General features: G+C 37.9%; 3 protein-coding genes and 1 long non-coding RNA gene across 5 annotated transcripts in view; 3 read left to right on the top strand and 1 right to left on the bottom strand.

The window, feature by feature from the left end:
• The window catches only part of LOC7490848 (ubiquitin C-terminal hydrolase 12), a 33,539-nt gene that overhangs the window by 6,295 nt on the left and 3,183 nt on the right, over positions 1–24,061 (top strand). The window lies entirely within an intron of this gene.
• LOC18101265 (ubiquitin C-terminal hydrolase 12) lies at positions 6,593–7,319 on the top strand. The gene is made up of 2 exons (XM_006379331.3): positions 6,593–7,051; positions 7,142–7,319. The coding sequence occupies exons 1-2, from the start codon at positions 6,919–6,921 to the stop codon at positions 7,291–7,293; spliced, it is 285 nt and encodes a 94-aa protein (XP_006379393.3). The 5' UTR covers positions 6,593–6,918; the 3' UTR covers positions 7,294–7,319.
• On the top strand, positions 10,417–12,273 carry LOC18101263 (formin-like protein 18). Of its 2 annotated transcripts, none has more exons than XM_024606763.2 (2): positions 10,417–11,150; positions 11,360–11,800. In XM_024606763.2, exons 1-2 carry the CDS (start codon positions 10,876–10,878, stop codon positions 11,466–11,468), a joined length of 384 nt encoding a protein of 127 aa, XP_024462531.1. In that variant the 5' UTR covers positions 10,417–10,875; the 3' UTR covers positions 11,469–11,800. The 2 variants fall into 2 exon arrangements, with proteins under 2 accessions (XP_024462531.1, XP_006379392.1); XM_006379330.3 differs by lacking the exon at positions 11,360–11,800 and adding an exon at positions 11,829–12,273 and having other exon boundaries at positions 10,495–11,150.
• LOC127905614 (uncharacterized) lies at positions 15,046–22,959 on the bottom strand. The gene is made up of 2 exons (XR_008059797.1): positions 22,444–22,959; positions 15,046–15,807 (listed from the first exon to the last, which is right to left on the bottom strand). It is a non-coding gene; the product is annotated as an uncharacterized LOC127905614 (long non-coding RNA).

The raw sequence follows: 24,061 nt of genomic DNA, 5'->3' as shown, positions 1-24,061 counted from the left end.
AATGCATAAAATAAAATCAGCTTTAGTCTCCTAAGTTTATGGACTAAAACGACAATCTTCCAAAACAGGGACCAAAACGTAATTTTACCAAAATTGGACCAATCTGGAAAATACATAACTATACTGAATTTTCACCCATAAACCATCCTTAATTCTGTCTAGAACGAACCAGGGACCGAACTGTAATTTTCATAAAGTTCAGGGACTAAAATGTAAATTCCCAAAATTGAGGGACCAAACTGAAAATATTCCAAATCAATTATCAAACTCAGATTCATCATCCTTAACCTCATAATAACACTGTCCAGAATCTAAAAATACAATTAGGGGTCAAATTATAATTTCCTCAAAGTTTAGGGACTAAACTGTAATTTCACAAAGTGAGGGACCAAATTGAATTTTCGTCATCTTCAACCTCAAACCCAGAATTTTACAGATTACCTACTGTCATCTCCTGATTTCTAACACAATTTCACCATTCAAATAAAATCATAACTCAAAATCATCATCTTTACCTTCAATCTCTCACAATCAACTAATTAACCAATTACCCACAACAATCAACCCATAACCTTCCAATTAATTCATCAATCAAACTCAAAACACAATATTCAAAACCCTAACATTTATCAAAACAGAAATTAAGGCTTAAAGAACACACATTTATACGTAATCTTACCTTTAAACTTATTTCCTCCAACTCCTTTCCTTTTTCCCTTATTTTCCCCTCTTTTCTCTTCTTCTTCTTTCTCCCTTCTCTCTCACGGTTTGCTCTCTCAAATATTCAGATCTCTCTTTTTTTTTTCTTTCTATTTATACTTATCATCTCTTTATACAATTACTACAATACCCTTCATTTAATTATACCAACTTTTAAGCCTCCAAGGGCTTTATTGCCTTTTACCTACTCATTAAATTTCAAAACATCACAATCTCCCCACCTTATAAAAGTTTCGTCCTCGAAACTTAAACTTTAAGAAATGAAGTCTTACCATCAAGTTCAAACAAGAATGGATACTTGTTGAGCATTTCCTCCTCAAGCTCCCACGTCGCTTCTTGACGTGGGTGTCCGCTCCACACAACCTTAACCGATGCGATATCCTTCGACCGAAGTTTTCTAACTTGTCGATCCACTATTTTTATTGGTTGAACTTCATATGTCATATCTTTCCTCAGCTCAACCGGTTGAACTTCTAGCACATGAGATGGATCAGACAAATACTTTCTCAACATCGAAACATGGAACACCGGATGTATAGAAGATAGATTAGGTGGTAAGGCAAGTCGATATGCCACTACCCCTACTCTTTCCAAGATCTCAAAGGGCCCTATAAACCTAGGACTCAACTTTCCTTTCTTCCCAAATCTGAATATCCCTTTAGTCGGGGAGACTTTTAGGAACACGTTGTCACCCACTGAAAATTCTAGATTACGCCTTCTCTTATCTGCATAATTCTTTTGCCTACTCTGAGCTGTTAGAAGCTTATCTCGGATCACCTTAATCTTATCCGAAGTAATCTGTATTAACTCGGGACCCATTAATCTCCTCTCACCAACCTCATACCAACATACAGGTGATCTACACTTCCGGCCATACAAGGCCTCATATGGGGCCATATCAATGCTCGCTTGATAACTATTATTATATGCAAACTCCACCAAAGATAAGTACTTGCTCCATCCGACCCAAAGTCAATCACACAAGCTCTTAACATATCCTCCAAAATTTGTATAGTCCTCTCAGATTGTCAATCTGTCTGAGGATGAAAGGCAGTACTTAACTGAACATTAGTCCCCAAAGCTTCCTGAAACTTCACCCAAAACCGAGAAGTGAATTGTGGACCTCTGTCGGACACAATTGAGATCGGCACACCATGCAACCTTACGATCTCGTTAACATAGATTTCTGCCAGTTTTGCAAACCCATATGTCACCTTTACTGGCAAGAAATGAGCTGACTTGGTCAAACGATCAACTATTACCCAAACCGAATCATAACCCTCCTGGCTCCGAGGCAAACCTGACACAAAATCCATAGTGATCCTCTCCCATTTCCATTCAGGAATCAACAATGGTTGCAAAAGCCCTGGTGGTTTCTGATGCTCACCTTTAACCCTCTGACAGGTCAAGCATCGAGATACAAATTCAGCAATGTCCCTCTTCATGCCATTCCACCAGTAACACTCTCTCAAGTCTCTATACATCTTGTTAGAACCAGGATGTATAGTATAGGCAGTTTGATGTGCTTCCGTCATCACATCTCTTTTCAAATCATCCACCTCAGGCACACATAACCTGGAACCAAATCTCAACACACCATCTTCATGGATAACAAAACCCGGAGCTCTCCCTAACTCCAACTCATCTCGAATCTTGTAAAGTCGCTCATCCTTCATTTGAGCTCCTTTAATCCGGTCTACTAAGTCTGACTTAGCCTGAAAGTGAGCCAACAATGCTCCCGATTCACAAATCTCAAAACTGACCCTCTCATCTAACAATCTGTGTAACTCTTTAATCAAGGGTCTCCTCACCTCCTGAATATGAGCCAAACTACCCATAGATTTTCTGCTTAAGGCATCGGCAACAACATTTGCCTTGCCCGGGTGATATTGAATCGTGCAATCATAATCACTTAACAATTCCATCCACCTTCTTTGTCTCAAATTCAGATCCTTCTGCTGGAAGATATATTGAAGACTCTTATGATCTGAAAATATCTCACATGTCTCCCCATACAAGTAGTGTCTCCAAATCTTAAGGGCAAACACTACCGCAGCCATCTCCAAATCATGTGTGGGGTAATTTTGCTCGTGCTTCTTCAACTTTCTCGAGGCATAAGCAATCACATTACCATTCTGCATCAAAACACAACCTAAACCAATCCTGGATGCATCACAGTACACGGTAAAACCACCAGACCCTGAAGGTACTGTCAAAATTGGAGTCGTAATTAACCTTTCCTTCAACTCCAAGAAACTCTTCTCACATTCTTCTGACCATTGAAACTTGACACTTTTCTGTGTCAACTTCGTCAACGGAGCAGCGATTCGGGAAAAATTCTCCACGAATCTCCTGTAGTATTCCGCTAAACCTAGGAAACTCCTAATCTCAGATACCGTGACTGGTCTAGGCCACTGTTTAACTGCCTCCACTTTCTGTGGATCAACCTCTATCCCATTTTTGGACACCACATGTCTCAAAAACCCAACACTCTCTAACCAAAACTCGCTCTTCGAGAACTTTCCATACAACTGATGATCTCTTAGAGTTTGAAGCACCAATCTCAAATGCTCTTCATGTTCTTCTTCACTTCTTGAATACACCAAGATGTCATCAATGAACACAATAACAAACTTATCAATAAATGGCCTAAAAACCCTGTTCATCATGTCCATAAAAGCCGCAGGTGCATTCGTTAACCCAAAAGACAACACTAGGAACTTGTAATGCCCATAACGAGTCCTAAAGGCAGTTTTAGGAATATCCTCATTCCTAATCCTCAACTGGTGATACCCCGATCGCAAATCAATCTTTGAGAAACATTGAGCTCCTTGTAATTTATCAAAAAGGTCGAGGGAGTGGGTATCTATTCTTAACAGTGACCTTGTTCAACTGCCTATAGTCTATACACATCCTCATTGATCCATCCTTCTTCTTTACAAATAACACAGGTGCTCCCCACGGAGACACACTCGGACGAATAAACCCCTTATCTAACAAATCTTGAATCTGCTCCTTCAGCTCTTTTAATTCTGCTGGCGCCATCCTGTACGGTGCCATAGAGATTGGTTTTGTTCCTGAAACTAGATCAATACAGAATTCGATTTCCCTATTAGGAGGTAGTCCAGGTAAGTCATCGGGAAAAACATCGATGAATTCCCTAACTATCAAAACTTGTTCCATGTTCATATCATGCACATAAGCCAAAAACCCTTGCATACCCTTTCGTACCATCCTTCTCGTGATGGCCAAGAGAATACTAGATGGAGATGATAACCCATCTCCATGAAAAGCAAACTCCGTCTCCTCAACAGGCTTGAAAATCACTGTCTTATTCCAACAATCAACTGAGGCATGGTGCCTTGATAACCAATCCATACCTAGTATCACATCAAAACCTACTATTTCTAAAATTACCAAATCGCCTAATAGGTTTCTCCTTTGCACTTGAACCTCACAATCAACATAAACATATTCCCCAAACATAACCTCATCTGAAGGGATAGCTACACACAAAGGACTCTCTAACAAAATGGGTTGTTTAGTAAACCTTAAAGCAAAATATGACGACACGAAAGAATGTGTTGCCCCCGTGTCAAATAACACTCTAGCCTCGAAGGAACATAACATAACTATAAAGGAGTTTTAAGGAGGACACACCAAACACTAGATTAGAGAATTATAAGAGGAAAGAGGAATGACATCAAGACAAGATAGATCCTAAGCTCCACATATTACGAGGTTTTAATAAAAAAACCTGGCTCTGATACCACCTTTGTCACGACCCGAATCCCGGGTCCATGACCGGCAACGCAGGAGCGGTGGCGGAAGGACACCCCTCCCGCGCTAAGCCTCAAAACGGACATATCAAAGAATAATTTATTCAAAAATACGCAGCATTTCATAATCTTCAGAAATCTTATATTATTCAAAACTGATGAAACCAAAAGATAGTTTAAAACTCCTCGTCAATAATTAAAACAAAAACAATAATCCATAATACTCATTACATTGTCAAAATCCAAATTTAATCAAAACAAGGTAATAGTGGAGCGCCTAAGACATCGAATCAAATAGCCTTGAAAGATAAGCAAGGCATACCGACTCAAAACTGAAGAAGCAGGAACACTCAACAAAGTTCACCTGCTATCAGAAACTAAGAACCTGAAATAATATTAAGAATGAGGGGTGAGTTCAACCAACTCAGTGAGGGAATAATAATTGATATACATTTTAGATATTCTTGATATTTATAGTTCGCAAGATCATTTATCTTGATATACATATACATATACATACTAAACTTATCATATACATATCATATGCATACTAAACGTATCATCATAACGTAGTGGACTATATGTCAGAGATCAGATGACACCCGAAGGTGACCAGATGACACCCGAAGGTGACCAGACCAGATGACACCCGAAGGTGACCACTGTGGGATGATCAGTCGCCACAGGCTGATGCCTCTCTCACCAGCTAGGTATACATACAGAATACTATGTGCACATAGGCTAACTACTCTCCGTTAGCATGGAGTTACTGACAAGTCCCATATCAAGGCATAATAGATATTCATATAATCATCAAAGAAACGTATATCATATCAAATAGGATTTACTTTGATAGATTGCGAGTGCAAATTCAAGAATAAATGAGTACTCGGAAAATAAGCAACATATATAATTATTCAAAGAATTAACGAGTTGTACTCATTGTATAATCAACATACATATTTACTTATCATATATGCATATTAAAGATTATTCCACTCACCCGGAAAATATAGAACTAAAAGGAATGTCAGACGAAAGACCCGAAAATCCTATTGAGGATCGTTAGGAGAACCTACAACAATATATGAAATATACTCAAAAATAACTCAAACAAAAGATCCCAATGCATAAAATAAAATCAGCTTTAGTCTCCTAAGTTTATGGACTAAAACGACAATCTTCCAAAACAGGGACCAAAACGTAATTTTACCAAAATTGGACCAATCTGGAAAATACATAACTATACTGAATTTTCACCCATAAACCATCCTTAATTCTGTCTAGAACGAACCAGGGACCGAACTGTAATTTTCATAAAGTTCAGGGACTAAAATGTAAATTCCCAAAATTGAGGGACCAAACTGAAAATATTCCAAATCAATTATCAAACTCAGATTCATCATCCTTAACCTCATAATAACACTGTCCAGAATCTAAAAATACAATTAGGGGTCAAATTATAATTTCCTCAAAGTTTAGGGACTAAACTGTAATTTCACAAAGTGAGGGACCAAATTGAATTTTCGTCATCTTCAACCTCAAACCCAGAATTTTACAGATTACCTACTGTCATCTCCTGATTTCTAACACAATTTCACCATTCAAATAAAATCATAACTCAAAATCATCATCTTTACCTTCAATCTCTCACAATCAACTAATTAACCAATTACCCACAACAATCAACCCATAACCTTCCAATTAATTCATCAATCAAACTCAAAACACAATATTCAAAACCCTAACATTTATCAAAACAGAAATTAAGGCTTAAAGAACACACATTTATACGTAATCTTACCTTTAAACTTATTTCCTCCAACTCCTTTCCTTTTTCCCTTATTTTCCCCTCTTTTCTCTTCTTCTTCTTTCTCCCTTCTCTCTCACGGTTTGCTCTCTCAAATATTCAGATCTCTCTTTTTTTTTTTCTTTCTATTTATACTTATCATCTCTTTATACAATTACTACAATACCCTTCATTTAATTATACCAACTTTTAAGCCTCCAAGGGCTTTATTGCCTTTTACCTACTCATTAAATTTCAAAACATCACATATTCAGCACGGGAGATCATCAATGGTACTGTTATTTTATTATTTTAATCTGTAATCTTAATTAAAACATGTTCGGATGTGATTTAGGAAGCCGATGTTTCTCTTACATTACGTTATACTCCGTGTGCCAGCTTGCCCAAACAATTCGTTAGTGGTCAGAACGAAATTTACTGTTGTATAAGCATTCCTGTTAGTGATTCCTTTCTTTTCGAGATGAACACGAGCATAGAAAAATCACCTTCTCATATATTTTTTTTCTTCTGTTATTATTAGTATTTAGTAGTAGCACTTTTCCCTTTTCTTCTACCTGTACTGGTTGTTTCAGGAAGATAGTGCTCTATCCTAAGGGAAAAGGTCCTGGAATGGGCACCCATCTTTCTCTGTACTTGGCTCTGGATTTGGCAACGCTCCCTGCTGGTTGCAGAGTATATGCGGATTACACCTTGCGCCTTGTGGATCAAGTCTATGACAGAAAGCACGACATGTATGGTAAAGGTAAGTAAGAACACAGATGATCTTTTTGCCGGTTTAACATGTCAATGAGAGAGGAAAAAAAAAGGTTGAGATTGTTTCTTCTTCCTGCAGTTAAAAGCTGGTTTGGTGCCTCAAGCTCAGAAAATGGATGGTCAAGATACGGTCCCCTGAGTTTATATCAGTCAAACAATTACCTTTTTGCCAAGGACATTTGCATAATTGAAGCAGAGGTCATAGTACTTGGAAGTGGTTCTTCGTTTTAGTTATGATTTTTTTTTTCTTTTTTCAATCAGACATATAATGGATATCATGTAAAGAATTTCATTGACTTTTACTAATGGGAAGGGACTTATGCTATTGTTTGTTGACAGTACTATTTAGCATAGTTTGGTATAAAGTAGGTATACACATATTTAGCACAGTTGTGGCATTTGTCTAGGTAGGGGATTCGCTTTAGTGCAACAAGAACAGTTAGTGAGCCGCTTATGGTCTTCCATATATGTTTGACTATTAGTATAGTTATGTTAATAAGATTTGGGTGCCTTGATTCGGAATTTGGTAACTAAATGTATGGTTATGCCAGAGAAGTAATACATATGTATGTACTCAGAATGCCCTGTTATTTAGTTTTGCATTCTTAATCGCGTGACATTGTGTTGTGTATGCTTTGGAAATCTTGTCTTGGGCTATGCTTATTTGACTGGAGTTAGGAAATGTCTGCAACACTGTGCCTTACGAGTGTGAAGGTATACTTTTTAACCAGCAGAGATGTTGATAGTACATGTAATGAAAAATATTTCCACCAGGAAAAAAAAAATACTTGAAGATAATGAACCACTAAAATAGAACTATTAGCAACTGTTTTTCTAATTAAATTCTACCTTATAATCTGCTACATTGCAGCTGGTTTAGAAACTCCAAATGCTTCAAGGATGAGATACCAGACCTTTGTAAGTTCTTGCTTGGCAAGAAGATGATAGTGGGGCACTCATTGATGCATAGTCCACACACCATAGAAATGAGGAAACTATATATAGAGAAAACCCACCAAAACGATTCCTAAAACTGCAAAAAAATAATGAACTAAAAGTCAGAAATACCGAGAGTGAGCATAAAACTCTCATGAAAAAGGTAGTAGATCTTAAGATGTCACAAGTGATGGTGTCTTGCAATCTTCAAACAATCAAAGATAGCAATAGTTCACGCCATTCTATAATAAACCAAGCCAGGATCAATGCCTAGATTTCACCGCTTGGTAATATTCATATCAATTATCGACTTGGTGCCGCCTCACCGATCATTAATTATCGTCAATGTTGCTTTTGAATTTGAGTTTTAATCTACAGGCAAGAAGTTAAGGTTAGTGGCATGGTCAACCGATAACACATCTACGATGTAAAGCTGGTTTTTACACAAAATGACATCTCACATTAGGCACTAACATCAATGGAGCCTAACTGTATATCTCCACCTTCCAAATTAGATTCTTTCTTTTCCTAAAATCCCATCAAACTAAATGCATGTAGTGAAACAATATGATAACAGCACTTCAGATTGAAAACAAAGGCATCCTAAAGTTTAAATGGGAAACTTCTTCAGAGAATCAGCAACTTTAGACATAGGAAATTGAATTACATAGCTTCTTGTCTTTTTCTTATTGCGGGAAAATGAGTTCTCTTAACATCATTTTGGAGTTGCTCAGGTGATTTGGTGATCAGAAACACTTTCCTACATCCTAATTTTTTCTGAACCAAGCTGGATTTTGGGTGAAAAACTCAAGCAAGGTTGACTGACAAGCAAAACATGCAAATATAAATTGAGTCAATCAAAACAAGGGCAAAGATTTGCACAGATTGTGGGAAACCCATGGATAGAAAATGACAAACAAAGTATATCGATATGCAAAGATTTGCATCTTGATTGTGGGAAACTAAACTGCTATGAAAAGGGATCCTTCAAATTGTTTTGAAAAGAACGGATGAGCAAAAAAAGTTTAACAGCTCACAATTCTAGAAGGAAGAAAGCGTACTGGTAATACCAGCAATAGTGACACCTAATTAATCAACTTCCAGATCATGTTACCAAATTTAACTAGCATGAAAAGGATGGTTGCCTTAGCAGATTAAATATTGCAAAAATAAACATATGGTCCCCAGCAACAAGAAACAGAAACTTCAGTCTCAACCACCATCGATCAACTGGGACATTTGCCCGCAGTATAAACATTGCTCAATGCATAGCAGGAACTAACCAATTAATCAAGATGTAAACTTACTTCTATCACATGCATACATGCTTGCAATGGCAAGTTATAAATAAACATCAGAAAGGCTGACATGATTTTCCCAAGTCTCAAAGTTCTACACACATGATCACTATGTAAATCAGGGAAAGGGCATGCCGGAGAGAAACGAGCATTTACCATAGTTGACCTCCAGTTATCAAGACATGACCTATGGACCTACTTCTGAGTGCCTTTGCAATGACATGGTGCAATCAAGTCTTCACCTGAAATGAAGTTGTGCAGGCTTCAGCTGCATTAGAGAAAAAAACACTACATGCACTCCAAAACTATATTTATCAAAAACATATTTGCATTTTGAGAGTTTTCGAAAGACTTGAGATTTTTTTGTTGTTTGTAGGGTTTTCTTGTAAGATTACCAAGTTAATGCTTAGAAATAAAAGAGACAAGATCATCACTATTATTATTATTTATTATATCATCGTCTCTCGCTGCAATTTGATGAAGGAACTTCCCAAGAGGGAGAGTTTTGGAGGGACACTTTTTGAGTGTATTTATCCATCTAGTACTGTAATTTGATATTTCGCATCAATGTCAATGAATAAACAAATCAATTTTATCCTTTTGTTTTCAGAGAAACATCAAGTATAGGATTGGTTCTATATATATACAAACTATTTTTTATATCAATTTTGCTCTTCTCAATTATAATTTAATTTATTTTAACCACAATAATTTAACAAAAAGTGTTAAATTCTATATAAAATAACAGTTTTTTTTTATAATATACAAGTACGATTTAGATTGAAAATATGGATAATGAAAATCTTCAAGTAAAGTTTTTAAAAATAAAATCGATTTAAAAAATTATCTAATTGCAAAATTAAGATTACATGGGTGTGGAGGATATTTTTGAAGTTTATCCTTATATTTTATCGATGATTGTCCACTCTAATCCGTCTACGTGTTCTGTTATTATTATTTAATATAGAGAAAATGCCCATGACTTACGAGAAGATTCAAGCTTCTAATCCAAGTTAATGTAATTCAAGAAAAACATTGAAGACCCAAAAGGAGAATATGTGAGAGAGAGCATGGAGGTGGTCTGAGAGAATCCACGACAATTAATGATACATTTGGCCGGCAGGGATGTGTAATTACTTGTCATGGTCGTCTCATGTTTTTGTTTTCTTAACGTTACACTTCGGAAAATTCATTTTTGGATACTGTTCTTCTACAAATTAGTTCATCACAAAAAGGGTATCATACCGAGCAGCCATTGAAAGAGCTAATTATGCAGTCGAGTACCACTTAAGATGGAGCATTACAAACAATATCCTAAGTTTGGTCCCCAGATAGAAAACAGTTATTAATGGCGAATTTCCCAAGTCTCAAGTACTGATGACTAAAATTAAGTCCCCAGTTAAGGGTAGGTAGCTGACACCAGTGGCCAAAGACCGTTAGGTTTACACCTGCATTTCAAACAAAAGCTCCCGGGAAAGTCCATCTAACAGAGTACAAACAACGACATTAATCTTTCAAGGACTCGGTGATAGAGATAGAGGGAGCTGCAGAAAGGAAGAAATTAAGGGATTCTTCATCCATGGGGTGTGGTGATGTTACTCCATCATCTTCGCCACCAACACCACCATCACCTCTTCCCATAAGTGTTGGACCTGGAAATCGAAAGTACAATTTCTCCTGCTCCTCCTCTCCTTCACCACCCTTCTCCCCTCCTCTTTCTAGCCACACATCTGCTGAAAACCTCCCTTTCTTGCCTCAAAGGTTGGCTAGTCCTAAACGGGTGCCTTCAGCATTTTCATTGGAACGACCGGATCCTGATCCATTGGATTCTAAGAGTTCTTGCCTTGAAGACTTGTAAGCATTCCTCCCTTCATCTCATGTGATTGGTTTCTAGCTTATATGCATTGAATGTTCACTTCATTTTCTGCCAGAAACTTCTCTTATTTTTCTTCTTTTTTATTCGTTCTCTCGTACTGGTATATCTTGCATGGACATTCAAAGAAATGAATCCTTTTCTGTTTCTTCATCCATTTGGTATCATCTAATCTTGCATCATACTTTAGAGATAAACGAGATTCAATTGTAATGGAAATTCAAGTCGAATCTACCCAGCAAACCCCCCCACTAGTTTTGGTTGAGCTTGCTTGGACCTTCTTGAGTTTTGACTGGTAGGTTTTTTTCCCTTTATACCTTCCGTTGAGATACGTAAACCAACCAGTCAAAAGCAAGCAAATGTGAACTAATGACATTATGACAGTTGAATCTGCCTCTTGGTGACTGACAGTAAAAATGCAACGGTAATTCAACCATAGGCAATTATTTTTCATCACAAAATAGTCTAATAAGCAACTCATGATTTAAATTAATCTAGCTCATACTAACAATGGAAGAAATTAAGGATAGAGGAAGATCGAGCCTGATGCTATCACATCACAGGAAAAAAGAAAGAACCAATTTCTGATTATTTCATAGTTCAAGAAAGCAGGGGTGCTGTTCACTACTAATTTACTTCATTTTTCCTGTTCAATGCAGGCTAGAATGGTTTGTGCAGAGATGCTGTAGTTTTTGTTCCAAGTTTGTTTGAACCCATCATCTCATGCCTTACATATGCTGCAAACTCTTCTTCTCCACCGTTGTCCTGGAGAATTTGAGGCAATTATTTCTACTAACTGCATTCTGACTGGATTCGAAGTCCTGAGGAATCATTTTACAGGGGAAAACAGGTGCATCAATCAGATGTCACGATATTTTCTCACAGCTTTGATTCCAGCACCGAACCACAGTTTTCCTTGTCTTTTCTCAGCTTACATATTACAATGAACAAGAGAAGGGCCATATCCTGTTAAGCTTAACTCTCATTTTCAGTCATCTGTAATGTAAGTACACGGTTGTGAGTTTCATTCAAACATGTAATCTTACCACAGCTCTCAAATCCCTTGGGAGGAGTGGACCATAGTTTGAAACATGGTTAAATTTAGAGTGCGGCTGCTGGCCAGAGTACTGTGAGTATATAAGAGGGATGGTTTGGTTGTGCAATGAAATACAATCAACATCGGTGTAAATTAGTGAAGGACATTGCATAGATAGACAGCCAATACAGCTTCTGACAGCCAAACTCAACTGGTACATAAACTCTTAAGATATGTGCCCTACCACCCAACAAACCATAAAGGCACACACTGATTACCAGTGGGTATGCAAACTTCCAACATAGCAAATAATCATTGGCACATATCTTGTAAATTCCGAGCATTTGGTTGCGTATTACCAAACTCCCAACCTTGTCACAAACTTTCAACAGTGTATACCTTGTTACAGGATATTTTGTCAGGAAAAATAAACTGTGACTGCCATGCTTGACTGTAAGTTCTGAGCATTTGGTTGCATATTACCAAACGCCTCTTGAGAACCAAGCTGCTGCTGCTGTATGGGCATTACACCACCGGGATTGGATACTCCCGTATTATAGACTGCAAGCAAAGGCCACAACTGAACTTCAGCCTCGTATATTAAGATTCTAATAAACATAAGACGAGCGCACTTGCTTCTTTTTTTGTGTCAAAATGAACACAATGCAGTCACCGCACTGCATGGATCCGATAAGGAAAGCAGAAGACAACCTCCCATTCTGACAAGGGAGAAAAAAACAGAAGGACATATCAGGAGGAGATGTCAGGCGAAAGAAAAAAAGGGGCAGGAAATAACTGCAAATTCATAAACCAAGTATGACTGAAAGGCGAAAAAAATAGAAGAGCTGGTTCATGCTCTGATCATTCTGAACCGGAGAAGCATGACTCCTCTGGGGAAGCATGCTATCAGCTAATCCAAACTGTATAGTAGATTTAACAAGGGGAAAATAAATTGGAACAATATTAAACTCTCTATTTTAGTACAGAAAAGAATGAGCAATTGATGAGAGATTTTCGGTAAATTCTAGATCCCTGCATTGCAGTTGAATCCAATATGCACTAATGAAATCAACAAGCCCTATCTTCCCTAAACACAGAATATAAATTTGCAAAGCACACAGGAGGCATACCTGCATTCGTGGCACAAGCGGCTGTGATGATATTGTGGAGGACATGTTCGGAATCTGAGGCAAACAAAACAGTACAAGCTTAAGACGGATCAAAAAAGGAAATAATCATAAAAAGAAAAAAAAACTCAAACTAAATAGAGAGAAAAGAAACATGGTACAAAAATCTGCACCATACAAGCAAACATCCATTATGAATTTATGAGCACAAGTAATATGCATGCAGCTTAAAAGAGATAAAGCAGTTTAAAAGAGAAAGAAAGGGTAGTAATATATAAATATTTAAGCAAGACAGATATGAAGGTAGACTCAAGTTCTTTTTTGTTAAATGAAATTGAGGTCTAACAGCATGCTCTCTGACAATAAATTATCCTCCCAAACTTTGATAAAACCTCTTGATCATACACAGAGAAGTTATGTGAAAATAGAGGAGAAAGCTTAAAGATGAAATTTCATGGGCCTACATTCCTCTAGCAGCATATTAGAATTCCTGATCACGAGACAGAACTGCACAAGTGATGCCCATGAGCACACAATAAAAGAATTAGATTTAAGAATGTAATACGCATGAATTCAGAGTGAGACACACAAAGCCAAACTTAAGATATTGGTAGAGTAAGAGGCTTTGTGCCCTGAAATAATGCACTGTGTATTCAGAGTGGGCAGGGGGGTGTTTGTCGCTTAACCTTCTCCTCTGATCAAATATACATTCTTGTTAAGTTACCCCATGCTTAGTAGGTAAAATGCAAACAAAACGCCAAAAATAAAAGTTCAAGACAAAAAGCATGAAAGACACAGAAATGCATGGACGTAGGTTGTAAGGAGGAAGACCCAAAAGAAGAAAAACAATAGAAACATAGTGGGCCAAATTACTAATGATGACAAGAAGCTAATACTAGGTTACCGGCCGAAACTTCTGCTGAGCCTGGCCCGGTAAATCATGCATTTGTGACTGTTGATTCTGCACAAGAAGTTAAAAATATTAAGATTAAGCAGTAAGACTCATCGATATGAAGATATAATTATCGAAAAAAACCTGTGCATCTAAGAAAACTAGTGATGATGATGATATAGTATAAAGGAAATGAACAGAAAACATATAAATTACAGGGAAAACCCACTTTTTCACACAAAGTGATGATTTATTACCAGAAGAATCAGAAAAGGTATGCATTCCATCAGACAGCCAGCACATCTACCAAGTGCACTGGAAGTGCAGATGTAATCTGCCTCTGGTCTCCAGATACACGTAGGCCTTGAAGCATAAAAAACAAATGATGGATGATATGTTCTCCCTGCGTACAAGAGTGCAAAATTTAAATGCCCCGGCCAAAAACGAGGAACAAGAGCTGCGGACAAAGCATGACTATTGGCAGTTGAGATGGTAACCGTCACCTACATTCGCAGCAGCTCGGAGCAAGGTCTCTTGCTCTTGAATCTTAGCAGCCTGAGCCTTGTCCAAAGTCGGAAGAGTCGTTGGCCCTTGACGGGTGCCAAACTGTTACGAGTATCTTCTAATACTTTTTCTGCACTTTCACAGGCTGCTGCAGTCATATCAATTCTAGCCTGCAAAACTAGATAGATAAATGTCACGACCCGAATCCCGGATCCATGACCGGCACATAGGCAAGGTTCCCCTCCAAGGTTCCATACCTATGCGAACCCAAACTTACACACAAACTTATCCTAACTCAATCAGAGTTCAACGCAGCATTAATAACAAAATCAACTTCATAATATAATTGAATTGTCTTAATACAACAGTTAATATAATTTCGGAGTTTTGGAGCACTAACTAGACATAAAGGAAAATGTACAAATTACAACCAAAAGAGCAGGTTCGGAAAGTCCAACAAAAGTGACCTGCTATCAAGCTATAAGCCTGAAAAGGATAAATAATGAGATGGTGAGTTCAACAACTCAGTGAGTAGATAACGTTCAATATACACACACGAGGTAATACAGCAATGAGAAATATATATACAAGTATGGCTCTAGGTTCTTATAGAAAGGTTTCTCAAATAGGCCATAACAAGAATATCATATGGTAAAACTCGTCAGAAAATCCAAATACAATGAGCATGAGGCTCCGTACTGTGGGATGATCAGTCCACACAGGTTGGTGACTCCCCCGACCAACTAGGGTTCAGATACGATGTGCACAAAGACTAACACTACCCTGTTAGTATGGGTATTCTTACTGACATACCATAGGTTCATAATCATAATCAAACAGACGTATTCATATCTCAAGGCTCAACTCATGACATCAATCAAATGAGGAGCTATCAATTCAGAATTCAATTCAAAATATATACTGGTTCATATCAAGAATTCAGATTCAATAATTGATCATGCTTTATCAAAATAAGGATAATAATCAACATATATATTATCAAGAAGCATGATTCAATTCATATTAACAAATCAAATATTTATACTATTTCTCATGCATATGGAAAGTTATCCACTCACCTGACTCAAAAGCAAACAGAAGCCAAAAGCAGACACCGAAGAAAATCCTACTGACGTCCTGTCGGTAGAATATCAGGATTATCTGAATACAAAGGAGACATATTCAAGAACGACTCAAAATAACATTTAACCTATTTAATAAACTTAACTAATGATGTATTCCGTAACCCTATATGTTTTTGAACTAACTAGTCAATTTTCTCAAAAACCCAAAATTTAACGGTTTTCTCGAAATCTAATCCATAATAAAACAACTAATAAAATTGGCAATAATTCACTAAATAACCCTTAATTATTCATCAAACTAATCTGAAAAGGCTAATATTACAGCTAGGGACCAATCTGTAATTTATCCTATTTTTAAGGGTCAAATTGCAACTTTTGTCTAATTGAAGGACCAAACTGAAATTTATCATAAATCCATGAATATACTGAAATTCTGACCATAATTAGTCCTCATTTCTGTCCAGATCATCTCATTATACTCCAAGGACCATTCTGGAATTTTACCAAATTTTTAGGGTCAAATTGTAATTTGTGTCAAATTGAAGGACTAAATTGAAAGTGTTAAATTCTCTTATCTATACAGTAATTCTGTCCATAATTCATATGTTATTCTGTTCAGATTCTCGGAATATGCTCCAGGGACCAATCTGCAAATTTTCCAAAGTTTGGGGACTAAACTGTAATTTTCCAAAATTGAGGGACCAAATTGAATTTTCGTCATCTTCAACCTCCAACCCAGAATTTTTAACAGAAACCTACTGTTCTTGCCAAATTTCTAACTCAACATTCACCATTTACACAATTCATAACTCAAAATCATCACAATCTTCCATAATCAACTCATTAATCAATTACCCATAACAATCAACCCAAACATTCAACTTAATTCATCAATTAAACTCAAAACTCAAATTTTCAAAACCCTAACATTTATCAAAATCAAAATTAAAGCTTAATTAACACATATTTATACATAATCTTACCTTTTTACTTATTTCCTTCAATTCCTTTCTATTTCCCTTCTAATTTCCCTCTTTTCTCTTCTTCTTCTTCTTTCTCCCTTCTCCCTTCTCTCTCACGGTTTTTCACTCAAAATATTCAGATCCCTCTTTTGTTTTTTTTTTTCTTCTATTTATATATATTATGTTTATCTAATTACCACACTATCCCTCATTCATTTATTCCCACACTTTAAGCCACCAAGGGCTTTATTGTATTTTCCTACTTATTAATTCAAAACATTACAATCTCCCCACCTTATAAAAGTTTCGTCCTCGAAACTGAATAGAAAAGATTGAATACTTACCGAGATTATCGAAAAGATGAGGATACTCCTCACGCATCTTATCCTCGAGCTCCCATGTCGCTTCCTCACGTGAATGACCTTTCCATTTCACTTTTACTGAAGCTATATCCTTTGACCTAAGCTTCCTCACTTGTCGGTCGACTATAGCTTCTGGTTGCACCTCATAAACCATATCATCCCTCAATTCAATGGGATAAACCTCTAATACATGCGATGGATCTGACATATACTTCCTTAGCATGGAAACATGAAATACCGGATGAATAGCAGACAAGTTTGGTGGTAATGCTAACCTATAAGCAACTGCCCCAACTCTCTCCAGAATCTCATACGGTCCAATGAACCGAGGACTCAACTTGCCTTTCTTCCCAAACCTGAATACTCCTTTTGTCGGTGATACTTTTAAGAACACACAGTCACCCACTGAAAACTCTAAGTCACGCCTTCTTTTATCTGCGTAACTCTTTTGTCTGCTCTGAGCTGTTTGAAGCTTATTTCTAATTACCTCTATCTTCTCTGAGGTAATCTGAATCAACTCTGGTCCCATTAGCCTCTTCTCACCAACCTCAAACCAACAAACCGGTGATCTACACTTCCGACCATACAAAGCCTCATAAGGTGCCATCTCTATGCTAGCCTGATAACTGTTGTTGTAAGCAAATTCCACTAATGGTAGGAACTTACTCCAACCAACTCCAAAATCCATGACACAAGCCCTTAGCATATCCTCCAAGATCTGAATAGTCCTCTCAGATTGACCATCTGTCTGAGGGTGAAAAGCTGTACTCAACTGCACTTTAGTACCCATAGCTTCTTGGAATTTCACCCAAAACCGCGATGTAAACTGTGGACTTTGCATATCCATAAGTAATCCTAACTGGCAGAAAATGGGCTGATTTTGTCAACCTATCAACAATCACCCATATTGAATCATAACCCTCCTGACTCCTAGGCAATCCTGTCACAAAGTCCATTGTGATCCTTTCCCACTTCCATTCTGGAATCAACAATGGTTGTAACAATCCAGGAGGTTTCTGGTGTTCACCCTTTACCCTCTGACAGGTCAAACACCTAGAAACAAAATCTGCTACATCAGCCTTCATCCTATTCCACCAATAACACACCTTAAGGTCTTTATACATCTTGGTGGAACCTGGATGCACTGTGTAAACTGTCTGATGTGCCTCTACCATCAATTCTCTCCTCAGATCATCTACATCAGGTACACAAAGCCTATCCCTATATCTCAGCACATCATCATCACCTATCACAAAACCTGCAGCCTTACCCTGCTCTACCTCATTTCTAATCCTGAGTAGTGAATCATCTTTCTTCTGAGCTGCTTTTATCTTATCAAACAAATCTGACTTAACCTGAAAATGAGCAATCATTGCTCCAGCTTCACTAAGATCAAATCTGACTCCTTCATCCACCAACTCATGCAGCTCCCTAATCAGAGGTCTTCGTACCTCCTGAATATGAGCTAAGCTCCCTGATGATTTTCTACTCAAAGCATCGGCAACTACATTTGCCTTACCCGGGTGGTAATGTATGGTACAATCATAATCCTTCAGCAGTTCCATCCATCTCCTCTGCCTCAGGTTTAGATCCCTCTGCTGAAAGATGTATTTCAAACTCTTGTGATCTGTGAAGATCTCACAAGTTTCACCATACAAGTAGTGCCTCCAAATCTTCAAGGCAAAAATTACAGCCGCCATCTCTAAATCATGTGTAGGATAGTTCTGTTCATGCTTCTTTAGCTGCCGTGAAGCATAGGCAATAACCTTGCCATGCTGCATTAGAACACATCCTAACCCCACTCTCGAAGCATCACAATACACTGTGTAACCACCAGAACCTGATGGTACTGCTAGAACAGGCGCTGTAGTCAATCTCTCTTTCAACTCTAAGAAACTTTTCTCACAAGCTTCAGACCACTGAAACTTAACATTTTTCTACGTTAACTTAGTCAATGGTGCAGAAATCCGAGAAAAGTTCTCCACAAACCTCCGATAATAGCCGGCCAAACCTAAGAAACTTCTAATCTCTGTCGCCGAAGTAGGTCTAAGCCACTGCTTAACTGCTTCAATCTTTTGAGGATCAACCTCAATCCCATTCCTTGACACTACATGCCCAAGAAATGCTACACTCTCCAACCAAAACTCACTCTTTGAGAACTTGCCATACAGCTGATGATCTCGCAGAGTTTGAAGCACCATTCTCAAGTGCTGCTCATGCTCCTCTCTAGACCTCGAATACACCAAAATATCATCAATAAAAACTATTACAAATCGATCAATAAACTGGCCAAACACTCTATTCATCAAATCCATAAAAGCTGCTGGTGCATTGGTCAACCCAAAAGACATCACTAAGAACTCATAATGACCATACCGAGTTCTAAAAGTTGTCTTCAAAATGTCTGTCTCCCTAATCCTCAACTGATGATACCCAGATCGAAGATCGATCTTAGAAAAGAATTGAGCTCCCTGTAACTGGTCAAACAAATCATCAATGCGAGGGAGTGGGTATCTATTTCGAACAGTCACCCGATTCAGTTGCCTATAATCTATACATAACCTCAATTACCCATCTTTCTTCTTCACAAACAACACTGGGGCTCCCCAAGGGGACACACTTGGTCGGATGAACTTTTTATCCAACAAATCCTGCAGTTGCTCTTTTAGCTCCCTCAATTCTGCTGGCGCCATTCTATATGGTGCCATTGATATTGGTTCGGTACCCAGAACCAAATCAATACAAAACTCAATCTCCCTATATGGAGGCAATCCAGGTAAGTCATCGGGAAAGACATCAATAAACTCACTAACTATAGGGACTTGGTCTAACTGGGAAACTTCTTTCTCTACATCCACTATGTATGCTAGGTAGCACTGTACCCCTTTTCTGGCCATTTTCCTCGAGATAGCCGACAACATAATTGATGGAGACCCAATCTTATCTCCTTGAAATACCAACCCAACTTCTTCATCTAGATCAAATATTATTTTCTTACCCCAACAATTTACCGAAGCCCTATACTTTGCCAACCAATACATTCCCAAAATCACATCAAAATCAACCATATCTAAGACATTTAAGTCTCCCATAAAAATCTTATCTCCAATCTCTATTTCACAATCCAGATACACATACTTCACTAATATTAATTCATCTAAGGGAGTGGAGACTGAGATTGGGGATTTTAACAAGGTTGGTTGTTTATCTAACCTCATGGCAAAATATGGGGAAACAAATGAATGGGTTGCACCCGTATCAAACAACACTTTTGCTTCAAAAGAGCAAACAGGAAGAATACCTGAAACAACTGTGTTGGATGCCTGAGCATCCTGCTGAGTCAAGGCAAAAACTCTAGCATGCCCCTGACCCTGCTGTATCTGACCTCTATCACCTGCACCCCGGCCTCTCTGACCACGGCCACCAAAACCTCTACCCCCATGAGCCACAGACTGGCTCGTCGATGGTGCCTGAATAGGATGCTGGACTGAAGCAGATAACCCTGAAGCTGACAACTGTCTCCTCGGGCACTCTCTGATCTTATGACCTATCTGGCCACAACTAAAACAAGCCCCGGTCCTTCTGTAGCACTCTGCACTAGTATGACTTCCTCCACAGTGCTGACATGAAGAACTATCACTAGGTGTAATAAATGAACTACGAGGTGCAGTCTGAACTAAACTCTGAGTACCACTACTGCCACTCTGACCGCCTGAGCCACTAACTGACGGTCTCTGTCTAAACCTCCTCTGAACCCATGAGCCCTGACGGCCACTTCGTCCCCTAGACGGACCTGCACTTAATCCCTGTTGCCTAAAAGACTGACCCTCTTCTCTAGGCCTCTTAGACTGGCCTGCAGTCATATCCTCCAATTCTCGCGCCTCTATCAATCTGGCGCTATCAACAGCTAAAGAGTATGATGGAAACACCTGTGACACCATCACCTTATACATAGAGGATTTGAGTCCTCTAATAAACCTCTTTACCCTCCACTCCTCAGTGGGTAGAAGATGTTCTGCATACCTAGACAGCTGAGTAAACTTCAGATCATACTCATCCACTGTCATGCTCCCCTGAGATAGCCTCTCAAACTCATAAAGTCGAGCATCCCTGACGCTCTGAGGGAGAAACCTGTCTAAGAACATGGAGCTAAACTCCTTCCATGTCCACTGAGCCTCTACTGGTCTTGCTCTTTTCCTAGACTCAAACCAAGAGATTGCCACATCTCCTTCCAACCTGAACGATGCCAAACTCACAGCTCGGTGGTCTGTACATCCCAAAGCTTCACACCGTCGCCAAATATCATCTTGGAACCTCTGAGGATCCTCTGAACTATCCATCCCAGTAAAAATAGGAGGTGCCAACTTCATGAAGTCATTCAACGGCACATTAACTCCTTGAACAGTGTGGGATGTCGAGGGTACATCTTTATCCCTCCTTCTATCTCTCTCCATAGAAAACTCTATCCAGGTCCGCACAACCTGGCTAAGTTGCTGAAACTCTGTAACAGGTTCAGGGTCAGCTACCCCCACACCTGTTTCATCAACTATATCTTCCTCTTCTATCTCCTGAGGCTCTTCCTCCACTGGTGGAGGTACCTCCTCAACATGTTGAGGCACGGGTGCACCGCGCCTCCTTCTCTGCCTTGCAGTTCTCAACCGCCCAATAGGGACATTATCCTGATCATCCTCTACTCTAACAGTATCAGCTATTCATCTATTCCTCGGCATTTCCTAAAATAAAAGTGAGAGCACTCAAGTCATGCTAGAACAATAGCATGATAATTACCACATAATTATAGGAAAGCATATCTATCACAAGGAAGAAGACATGCTTAATGAGAATTCAGAATTTCAAAGACAACACGGATCCTAATGCTCCACTTATTACGAATTTAATTATATTATTGTTTTTTTAACCTAAAGCTCTGATACCAAGTTTATCACGACCCGAATCCCGGATCCATGACCGGCACATAGGCAAGGTTCCCCTCCAAGGTTCCATACCTATGCGAACCCAAACTTACACACAAACTTATCCTAACTCAATCAGAGTTCAACGCAGCATTAATAACAAAATCAACTTCATAATATAATTGAATTGTCTTAATACAACAGTTAATATAATTTCGGAGTTTTGGAGCACTAACTAGACATAAAGGAAAATGTACAAATTACAACCAAAAGAGCAGGTTCGGAAAGTCCAACAAAAGTGACCTGCTATCAAGCTATAAGCCTGAAAAGGATAAATAATGAGATGGTGAGTTCAACAACTCAGTGAGTAGATAACGTTCAATATACACACACGAGGTAATACAGCAATGAGAAATATATATACAAGTATGGCTCTAGGTTCTTATAGAAAGGTTTCTCAAATAGGCCATAACAAGAATATCATATGGTAAAACTCGTCAGAAAATCCAAATACAATGAGCATGAGGCTCCGTACTGTGGGATGATCAGTCCACACAGGTTGGTGACTCCCCCGACCAACTAGGGTTCAGATACGATGTGCACAAAGACTAACACTACCCTGTTAGTATGGGTATTCTTACTGACATACCATAGGTTCATAATCATAATCAAACAGACGTATTCATATCTCAAGGCTCAACTCATGACATCAATCAAATGAGGAGCTATCAATTCAGAATTCAATTCAAAATATATACTGGTTCATATCAAGAATTCAGATTCAATAATTGATCATGCTTTATCAAAATAAGGATAATAATCAACATATATATTATCAAGAAGCATGATTCAATTCATATTAACAAATCAAATATTTATACTATTTCTCATGCATATGGAAAGTTATCCACTCACCTGACTCAAAAGCAAACAGAAGCCAAAAGCAGACACCGAAGAAAATCCTACTGACGTCCTGTCGGTAGAATATCAGGATTATCTGAATACAAAGGAGACATATTCAAGAACGACTCAAAATAACATTTAACCTATTTAATAAACTTAACTAATGATGTATTCCGTAACCCTATATGTTTTTGAACTAACTAGTCAATTTTCTCAAAAACCCAAAATTTAACGGTTTTCTCGAAATCTAATCCATAATAAAACAACTAATAAAATTGGCAATAATTCACTAAATAACCCTTAATTATTCATCAAACTAATCTGAAAAGGCTAATATTACAGCTAGGGACCAATCTGTAATTTATCCTATTTTTAAGGGTCAAATTGCAACTTTTGTCTAATTGAAGGACCAAACTGAAATTTATCATAAATCCATGAATATACTGAAATTCTGACCATAATTAGTCCTCATTTCTGTCCAGATCATCTCATTATACTCCAAGGACCATTCTGGAATTTTACCAAATTTTTAGGGTCAAATTGTAATTTGTGTCAAATTGAAGGACTAAATTGAAAGTGTTAAATTCTCTTATCTATACAGTAATTCTGTCCATAATTCATATGTTATTCTGTTCAGATTCTCGGAATATGCTCCAGGGACCAATCTGCAAATTTTCCAAAGTTTGGGGACTAAACTGTAATTTTCCAAAATTGAGGGACCAAATTGAATTTTCGTCATCTTCAACCTCCAACCCAGAATTTTTAACAGAAACCTACTGTTCTTGCCAAATTTCTAACTCAACATTCACCATTTACACAATTCATAACTCAAAATCATCACAATCTTCCATAATCAACTCATTAATCAATTACCCATAACAATCAACCCAAACATTCAACTTAATTCATCAATTAAACTCAAAACTCAAATTTTCAAAACCCTAACATTTATCAAAATCAAAATTAAAGCTTAATTAATATATATTTATACATAATCTTACCTTTTTACTTATTTCCTTCAATTCCTTTCTATTTCCCTTCTAATTTCCCTCTTTTCTCTTCTTCTTCTTCTTTCTCCCTTCTCCCTTCTCTCTCACGGTTTTTCACT

Source organism: Populus trichocarpa, chromosome 8, assembly GCF_000002775.5.
Source record: "Populus trichocarpa isolate Nisqually-1 chromosome 8, P.trichocarpa_v4.1, whole genome shotgun sequence".
NCBI classification, from domain to species: Eukaryota; Viridiplantae; Streptophyta; class Magnoliopsida; order Malpighiales; family Salicaceae; genus Populus; species Populus trichocarpa.
The sequence above is the reverse complement of the archived record's forward strand: the minus strand, read 5'-3'. Positions and strand labels throughout refer to the sequence as shown.